This window comes from Erithacus rubecula (assembly GCF_903797595.1).
Source record: "Erithacus rubecula genome assembly, chromosome: Z".
Lineage (NCBI taxonomy): Eukaryota > Metazoa > Chordata > Aves > Passeriformes > Muscicapidae > Erithacus > Erithacus rubecula.
Window position 1 is genome coordinate 1,602,134 of NC_136661.1, and position 10,383 is coordinate 1,612,516.

At 34.9% G+C, this 10,383-nt stretch overlaps 1 protein-coding gene across 1 annotated transcript in view; it reads right to left on the minus strand.

Moving 5' to 3' along the window:
• The window catches only part of CNTLN (centlein), a 186,975-nt gene that overhangs the window by 103,350 nt on the left and 73,242 nt on the right, over window positions 1-10,383 (minus strand). The window contains 4 exon segments of the mRNA XM_079330391.1: window positions 5,466-5,556; window positions 5,558-5,638; window positions 5,706-5,715; window positions 6,847-6,949. Of these exon segments, the coding sequence (XP_079186517.1) occupies window positions 5,466-5,556; window positions 5,558-5,638; window positions 5,706-5,715; window positions 6,847-6,949 (285 nt within the window).

Sequence of the window (10,383 nt, forward strand, 5' to 3'; positions counted from 1 at the left end):
CCGCACACTTAATGCCAGTAAGATAAAATAATGTTGCACCAAAATATAAAGTCAAAAAGAAATTTAAGGTAAATTATTCTTGTTGCATTAAGCCACTTTTTCTGGGAAATAACTGATGTAAATAAAAGGAATTAAGGATAAATTCTTCTTCAATACTGTAAATGTCAATATCTTCACTAGTCCATTAAATTAATTTAATCTTGAAGAGTATCTTAATTAGCAACTGACATTTTTTCCTTTGACCACTATCTTCCAGCACAAAACATTTACAAGAAATCATATACCACAATTTCATTTTAAATAGCACAAGTTTCCAAAAAGGAGTAAAAAAATTATCACAAAATATCAGAGAACAACAGTTTGTCATATTTATAAAATATATTTATATATTTCATTTGATTTCAGGATTCTTTTGCTTACAACACATACCTGAAAGAGACATAAGAAAGCCCAACAAACAACCAAGCAAAATTATTTTTTGAAAACATTGTTACATCCTCACAAAAAAAACTCCAACCAAAACCAAAACCAATCCAAACAAAACAAAAAAACCCAAAAAACAAAAAACAACCCAAAACAAAAAATACCCCAAAACCAACTAAAAACCAAACCAGAACAGTCACATACCTCCCCCCCAAAAAACCTAAAACCAAACCAAATAAAAACAAACAAGCAAAAAAGAAAAAAAAAAAAGAAAAAAAAGAAAAAAAGTAAAAAAGTAAAACAAAACAAAACAAAAACCAAATCCTCACCCTAAATCAAACCAAACCAGTACAAACCCAGAACTAATATTTGGAAAGATTTTCAGTACATTTAAAATCTGAAAAATCTGAATACCAAAAAATGTAATCATCTTCAAAGTCCCAGATTTTGTGAATAAAACAAAGGGCTTTTAAAAAACACCAAACAAACCCAACCCTCCTATCTTCTACATTCCTTAATCAGGATATGACTGCACTATGAATTATTTTTCAAGAATTGTTTTCTAGGTAAAGTTTATGTCTGTCTAGAGAAAATCTAGAATATACACAGTTTCTTTGAAATAGAAGGTCAAAGCACTCTGCTTGCTGCCAAGTGAAGGACAACAAAGGAAAAGGAGTGGCTCAACCAGAACCAGACTGTTGAGAATAAATAGGCAGAGAAGAGCCGAGAAGGAACAGACAAAAGAGAAAAAATACTGAAAAATATAAGGGGATCAGATACAAGGCGTACATAAGAAATTTTTTATATATGTAGGCACAGACAGAGATATATATATATATTATACATACATACAGAGTTTATATATAGCTACCTGGGATTATGCTAGAGCCAAGGTATGTCAAAAAAACAGAGAAAACTTTTAACCATTTATGGATATGGAAATGATTCCCTGTGACAATGGATGGGCTTGGTGATACGCATTTAGAACATTTAGTGATCAGACTAAAGGTCTGTGGAGAAAGGGCACTGGATTTGGGCTTTTAAGTTGCATGGAGGTTCTTTGAACATAATCTTTGCAAAGGAGGTAAACAATTCTATGAAGGCAAAAGAAACTGTGTAGTAAAATACATTGTAATTGGACTGACGGGAGCTGCTGCAAAACTCAGTTTGAAAGATAATACTCTGTAATACTCTTCTCAAAAATCCAAACTTCACTGTTTCCGCTCCCACCAAATATAAACACATAATTTTTAATTTAGTCTTCAAATTCTACAGAAAAATTTTGACATACCTATATCAAACATACACAGAAATGTATAAAATGTTTCAAAATGTAATATTTCAAATATTTTCTACATTTCTAGGAGTAAAAACCTCTCCAATTTCATCAGTGAAAAATGTTAATCTAAGTCAGTAAAGGAATCCAGGCTAGAAGATTTTTCGTTGAATGATCCTAAAACATTTTTACCGAAGACTAAAGCAAATAGCAGAAAACCAGAAATAGAGTTTCTAATACATACTAAATATAAACTTTGTGACAGAAGATTTAGCATAACGAAACAGCAAGTAAGTGGATGTGACACACGTTAACTGATAATGGAGGCACACAAGCAGAAAAAGGAAATATGCCTATTTCTAAACAACCTTTTGTTACCTGTAAACAACACTCTGCACCATGAAAGAAACCATGGGATGAAACTGCAAATACCTGTATTCTTGAACTCAACAGTTATGTTGAATAAAGTGCCAAAACAAGCCAAATAAAACAAACATCAAAACCCCAGAACAAACAACCAACCAAAACCAAAAAACAAAAAAACCCCAAACAAAAAAACCCCAAAAAACATCACCAACAAAAAAATTTCAAAAAGCTAAACCAAAGTAGGGAAGTCAGAACTCCTCCTGAAATATTTTAAGAGTCCATTTTCTGCACAGGAATGATATCAATGACTACCAGAATACAGCTCTGAGGACAGTGGGAGGAAACCTTAATGCTTTTATCAGTTGAGGAAACAAAAACATTGTTGAGGCTGAGCCCAAGACTAACCAGATACAGGTGGGGTTTTTAGGGAAGAAAAATTCTCGATTCACTATGTTTCAACAGGAACTTTACCAGTACTGCGAGTTAACACGTTTTTCAGTATCTCGACACCACAGACTTAGAAGAATGATATAGAATGTGAATGAATAAAAGGCAATTCTAACTCCCATGCACTATACCATGGGAAAGCTTAGCTACAAGAAAACCATAAAACCCTACTAGCAGACATATGAGCATCAGTTTAATCAGCTAACAGAAATCATATATTGCTCCCAAAGTTACAAAGTTTAAGCTCCAAAAAGAGTTCTAGAAAGGTCAAGCCACTGACTCCTAAGTTTTCATACACAATAGCACTCAACTACACCACTTTTCACATAGACTGGACTATGATGGTTGCAATTGCCTCTAAATACACACTTAAGAGTATGATGAAACAGAACATCACAGCCACATTTAACAAAGCTTTTAACCACCTCTTGAAGAAGAAGTTGTTTATTACTCTGTACAACTGTTGGCAAGGGGTGTGGATTTCTGCATGTCACAAAGAAACCAACAAGAAACTATATGCTGTTGCATATATACAAACATATAGCATGCAGAAAAATGGGGCAATATATCCCAATTTACCACAGTATGCCAAGTTTCTGTTTGTACCAGGCTCTCCTTTTTAGCACCTTACCAACTATTCTTTCTTTCAAAGCCTTCGAAACCTTTTTACAGCAGTAAACAATCAATGTGTTAATCTTATCACAAGTGATTCCATGCTTATTTGTTCTTTGTATCCTGGGAGTGTATATAAGGGGGAATGAAGGGCAGCGCAACAGTCTTTGTTAAGTCAAAAGGATCATTTTTTTAAAAAAAACACTGAATATCCAACATACTTTTCCTGACAAATCGTGCTAATAACTTTCTAACCATAATAATTTTGTCATAAAAGGCTGAAAAACAAGGGAATGAGAAGATATTTCACTGCAAGGCAAAAAGGGTAAAGTATTATCACAGCAATATTATCTCCTCTATTTTGGAAAACACAGAGTATTTCCACAATTTCATTTACTGTGTTTCCTAAATAGTAAGGATTTGTGGTTTGTCAATTGAGTTCCCAAAAGATTTAATAGAGGCTTGTGTGCACTTGTGAAAAAGTGGACATATCAAACAGCCTTGACTATTGAAAAAGCATGACTCAGATCTATCTATCAAAACAGAAAGAGATTTTCTACAATCGGATTTAAAATTTGTATTTAGTTGTACTCCAGGCAGTGAATTGCTTTACTTTGACACAGTTCATGACAAACACAGCAGTCTCATTTACTTTCCCCTGAGGAAACAGAAAAAGACATTGTGAGGGCCCAACCTAGGCAAAGGGTCAAATACCCACTCAACTGCTCTCCCACTTTTCTTCCTCACTAGAATAGAAGGGGGAAACAGGATGATAAAGCTTGTCGGTTTACCACTCAGCATCACGGGCTGACTTGACTTGAAGAAAATCAATTTAAGTTATTGTCACTTAAAATATGTTGAGGTTGTAAGAAATAAAGGGAAAAAATTGATTAACATCCTCTTCCCTACCCAGAAGGAGCTTCCAGCTTCCCAGGCACAACTTTATTCCATCACTCCTGACTTTTTTACCACCTGCTGAGCCATGCAGGCAAAAGGTTTACAATTAATGCATAACAGTTGCTATTGGGCCATTCTTTCCTCCTTATGCTTTTCTCCTACTCCAGCACAGGGACTCTCCACCGGCTGGAGCCCTTCAGGATAAACCTATTTCAGAGCGGGTCATCCATGGACCACAGCTCTTGCAAGAGAGGAACTTGCTCCAGCACCAACTCCCCTCCATAAGCTGTGGCTCCATGAGCAAATACCCAAATACTTGCTCTGGGCTCCTCCACAAGCTGTATTATTGACATCTGCCCCACACCGATCCTCTCCATGGGCTGCAGAGAAATAACCTGTTTCCAGCACGTGAAGCAACTCCTTCCTCTCCTTCCTGACCTTCATGTTTGCCAGCTGTTTCTCACCTTCTATTCTTCACTCTGCACCGCCTATGTAGCTTTTTGTTTTTTCTTAAGCACATTTTCCACAGAAATGCCCACCACGTGCTCCTGAAGAAATGTTCTAAAGCCCAAAACTAACATACAGGACAGGTCATTAAAAAAGAACAAGCCATAACATTTTTCAAAGAAAATGTTATGAGATACCATATTTAGATTAACTAAAAGATATCTCAGGAAGTGGGCATGATAGTCCACCTTTGTACATTATTTATACCATTCAGAATCATGTTCACCCTTGCAATCTTATCAACAAAACCTCTTGCAAGTATCCCATACTTTATACAATCACAATAAAAATAGATGAGGAAGAGTCTAAACACACTGAAAAGCATTATGATTTCAGCTAATTGAATATGCCCATTTAAATCATAGAATTATTTACAGATGTCATTAATTTAATGTAGCTTATAGTTATTATTATTTAATGCCTAAATCAAACAGCAAGACTCCATGAAAGAGGCAATCCAACACTATACAAAGTTGAGAGTATAAACTTCATACAATATTGTCATTCTTCCTAGAAAAAATACGATATCTCACTCTAAAAGTCAAGAATTTAGAAAAAAATCCTTTTCATTTAAAAGTTCAAATAATAACCATTTATATTTGTCTCACTTCCCTTACAGTGAAAGATGATCATTCTGATACACACCACAAAAATCTGATAAATATTCATTTTAGCAAACCTACAAAGAATTTATCCTTCAAATAGTTCATTTAATTAAGAATCCCTTATTCAGTATTTAATAAGGTAAAACCTTCTACTCCCAACAGCTATTTTAACAAGTCTTTGGCAGATAACACAGGAACTATTCAAACAAGCTTCCAGAATTATAAGCAGCGTCAACAGATATTAAAATTATTATCTGGACCCTTGAGCAAAAACGTTTGGCTTCACCCGCCTGACTTACACACAAATACACCAGACAATAAAACTACCCTACCTCATGCTTTTTTCCAGTTCTTATATTGTAGCTTTCCAGAGTATCTGTAGTGTACAAATTATGCTCAGCTAGGTTAAGATCCGCTTTTTCATTTTTTCTGTAAAAGCTTCTTTTCTGATTCTTGCACTGTAACATAGCACTCTAGCTCACTTAAAGAAGGCCTGTTGAAATACCTAGAAAATAGCAGTACAGGTATATTACATTTGTAACAAAAAATCAGAAGCATAACACACTACTTACATAAAACTGCCTAGAGAAAAATATTAAAAACATTAGGGAAACATGTAAAACCTCATGTAAAAGCTGCAGAGTTCTGCTTTCAAAAATGGCTTATGAATCCATAATAAAAACCAGGTCTCAAAATATTAAGGAAATATTTTCAGACCACCACCATATTTTCTAAATCCAAATTTATGTTCTTAACAATGGTTGTTTTATACAGACATTTCTTCTGCAGTAACTTATTCTACTTATTAGATGGCATTTTGTAGGTCACAAGCTATTGCATTTCTTGAAAAAATATTGCACCTTCTGGACTTATTTCTGGTGAAACTTCAAGTTTTAAGTATCACTGTCCTAACAAAAACAAACAAAAAAAAATTAACTGCATATTCTGTAACTAGACATATTTTTAGTCAAAAAATAGCCTCAGAATAGCACTTTTTTACTGTTAATCTACAATATGTAGCCATTACATCCTTCAACTCAGACAGCACAAGTGTTGTGATCAAACTGAAGACTTACGGAAAAAAATAGATTCTAGCTCACAGTGTTACTCAAGGTTGGTACCTTATTTTGTTAAACTCTTGAATTCCAGGACTTTCCTAGCTATTGTTCCATGTGCAGTAATTCCTTGGCACAGTACAAGGATGCCACACACCAACCAACTTGGCCTAGTTACCAAACTTGTCCAGAGAGAACACATTTCATTGGTAGCAGCTACTGTAAGTTCTATCCCTGATATGCAGCAGCAGCCTCATGTATGCATGGCCAAGAGTGGTCAAGATCAAGACGACTGACTCTTTGTCAATTGAGTTTTCATTACCTGGCTGTGATCATACTCCACTTTGTAACAACCCCTGGCCAAAACTTTTTTTGCTTAGTGTAAGCAGCAGCCATATGCCTGTTGAGTCACCTTATGGCAATCACAAAGTGCAATGCTTTAGCGTAAACCAACTCCTCAGTGCCATAAGGCATCTTCAAATCCCTGTGCCAGGCAAAGATGATATAATTCCCACATGATCAATGCATCCAGGTAGCTGGAGGTTAGCAGCACAAGGCCATTGCTAGAGAGGGAATGATGTAAATCACCTCCCTAAGTAATTCCATAATTAAAAGGGCTGGTTAATTTAAAAAGTCAATGGAAGAGGCTTGAGCTGACCTTGTACTCCATTGGTGAGGAGAAACTCATGAAACTCCATCGCCAGTGGTGTTATGACAGCAATGACGAGCAGCTGGCAAGCAGTAAAGTCTTCAATCAGCAACTACATCCAGAAGACACATTAGACTAACTAGAAGTTTTATTTTATACCTTATTAACAAGGTCCCAACAAGATCACCTGCTTGCAACTGTTCAAGCATATTATTAAGACAAATACTCATTTCAATACAGAATAAAAAATTCGGTACAATTATCACTTGGCCATCTCAAACTGGCATTCTGCACACAAAACAAGTCAGATATACTGACAAAAATTAGAAAAAGCAGTGTAAAAAAAGGTTGAGTAAATAAATCTCCAAATTCATGCCAATAAAGAAATGAAATGGTCCAGAGTTGATTAAAATCAATCAAGTAAACACATTAGTAAGCTTAGCATTTGTCAGAAACAGACAAATTGGCATAGCCATTTTATTTATGTAGAATATACTTTTCATAAAACCTAAGATAAACTCACAATTTCAACAAATAAATTACAAATTAAAGATACTGAGCACTTGTTTTAGAAAAAAAACCAACTCTTCATACAGGAAGTATAAGAAATTTGTCAGAGTAAAATTTGCCCATGCTTTTGCTGACTGTTCCTATAATACATTCTGTTTCGCATTTTGCATGGTTTAGGCCATATGTAGTTGCAAACAGATGTCATTACCACCTATGATCAGTAAAAGGCCTGTTTAGAACTATTAGCTTATTAACACACGGGGGGGGGGGAAAAAAAGGAAAACAGGACAATGAGGAGTAGACAAGCCATACAATCAAAAGAATGCTTTAAAGAAAACTGGATTCCATGTTCGTTTCAACAAAACCTGAGCACTATATAAAAAGAAAAAAAATCCAATAAAACCTAGAAGCTGGAAACACTGTCAATAGATAAGAAAAATGTAATTACACTCAGTTTCTGGAATGGATTTTGTACTTGAACTTTATTCTTTCTTTTTGCAAAACAGAAATACACCTACCAACTTGTCAGCTGCATGTGAAAAAAGGGCTCCATGTGGAACACAAGCTTTGGAACTATATTAATAACTCAAAAAAGAGACAATAACTTCAACCTGTTACAACAATTTAAATTCAGATTACTGTTACTTTAAAACCTCTACACCTGTTAAGACCTCATAGAAGTATGTAAGTTTAAAAGGACCTTTAATATCCTCGAGTCCAATCCCTGCTGCTGACTTTTAAGCCATAAGAAAAATACAGAAATTTCACTAATGATTAACTTCCTATTGTATCACTATTTTTTTCTTGTTTAAAAAATGAAATACTGAGTGCTTTAAAATATAACTCCATTTGAAGAGTTGCAGACACATCAAAGCCTGTTCCTCTAGGTCTTGTAGATTCTGCTGTTGACTTCAATAGGACCAATATATGAATAGTATTATTCTTCATTTGCTTTGAGGTTATTTTCCTACTCTTTTTTCTTCCAAGAGATCCCTAGAAACTGCCATGTGCGATACTTATTTCAAACAGTACCGTAAAGGCACTAAAAGCTTCTAACAAAACCCTTACAGTCTCCGTCCACATGGCTATATAGACATATTTCATGGAAAATTAAATCAAACAAATCAAGTCTTAGATCTTAACTTACATCTCCAAAATGTTGCCTATGTTTTTTCCTCAAAATACTCAGTAGATCGCTTTTACCAAAACATATTTACCTACCAAATTTGGGTCTACAATAGCCTGAAACCTGCTCAATTTTTTAAGTATACGAGTGAAACTTTTTCAGTTTCAGAAATTCTAAAAACCCAGATGTAATTGATGAGATCAATTTAAAAACAAAGGTTTTGCTTATCAATGGACTCCAGTTCAAAAGGAGTTTGGTACCATTTTCTGTTAAATTTAACATATCCTTGAATAATTGAGAAATATTATTTTAATTTTACCTAGACAAAAGACTTTGTTTCTTCAAACATCAAGAATGTCTCTGGTCTTTTGTTTCAGATACATGTCAATTTAATTTTATACTTCCAGACTCTGAGCTCCAAATATGTCTGGTTAAGAGCAAAAAATATTATTAAGCCCAAATTATTTAGTGAAAAGATTTGGTACAAACAATAAATTTCCTCTGCATAAAACATGACTCTATGAACAAACCAGAGTTCAAAGATGAAAACATGAAAAAAGAACAGCATTTTTACAAGGGCATGTAGTGACAGGATGAGGGACAATGACTTCAAACTGAAAGAGGGGAGATTTGAATCAGATATTATGATGGAATTCCTTACTGTGAGGGTGGTGAGGCAGTGGAAGAGGTTGCCCAGAGAAGCTGCATATGCTCCACCCCCGTCAGTGTTCAAGGCCAGGTTGGATGGGGCTTTGAGCAACCTGGTCTAGTGGGAGGTGTCCCTGCTTATAGCCATGGGGGAGGGGGGCTGGAGAGTGAAACCAGATGATCTTCAGGTTCCTTGCAAGACAGGCCATTCTATGAAATGCAGTTCCATCAGATCCTCAAAGAGAGATGTGACCTTTTTCTTGGCTTTTCACTTTTTAACACCTAAAACCTAGTTTGTAATCTAAGAACTAAGGGAAGCATTACAAATAGTAAGGCCAAAATGGCAAATAATTTGGACTATAATAGAACACTGATTTTAAAATTCTAATACTATCAGAAAAAAAAAAAAAAAAAAAAAAAAGCAGAACAGTGGGCTTCAGGACTACATAAATCATCCAAGATCTATATGAAGGATGGAGTCCAGTTTCATAGTAAAGATCAGAAATCTGCAATCGAGAAAATTGCAGTCTGAGAGGCAGCACCAGGTTCTTCAACAGCTTCTGCATCAGAATTAACATTGTAGATTTTCATATTATGAACTGAAATAGTAACTCATAGAGTTACTCAACAGAGAATTCCACAAAGTTCACTTGCTAAAGTCTATTCGGAATCCTATGTCTACAACTAAAATTTCTATGAGACAATCACATAATGATGACCCTCTTCACAGCCTATCCATCTACATGCTGAGTGCAGCAAATAAAAAGCTTTCCCTCAGGTTTAAACATCTTAGATTAGAGTCAACTGTATTAAAAGGTCTAGCTTAACAAAGTAATGGTTTCCTCTGTCACACAGCAAAATTAGTTTACATGCCATATTTATTTTACAAAAGATCATGTGTCTATTGTTATACTGAAACTTACCTTCCAGGCATAATATGTATTCCAAACAAATGTCAGAACTTGTATTTATGCTTTAAACAACAAATATAATCAAGAAAGTACTTATTTCTGTACTTGTTCTGCATACTCTTACATGCCTTTTTACAGCAAGACTCTGCTGATGGTTGTCTGGATGCATTAATCAAGTTGAAGCATAAATACCATCTTTGCCACAAACCTGCAGAATATGGAGAACTATTCACTGTACTTACTGAAGGGGATACAATGGTATTATTGCCACCTAACAAAAGTATTACAAACAATATAGAGAAAATACAGTTATGCTCCATCATATTTCTATTCTGCACGACTTTTCAACAC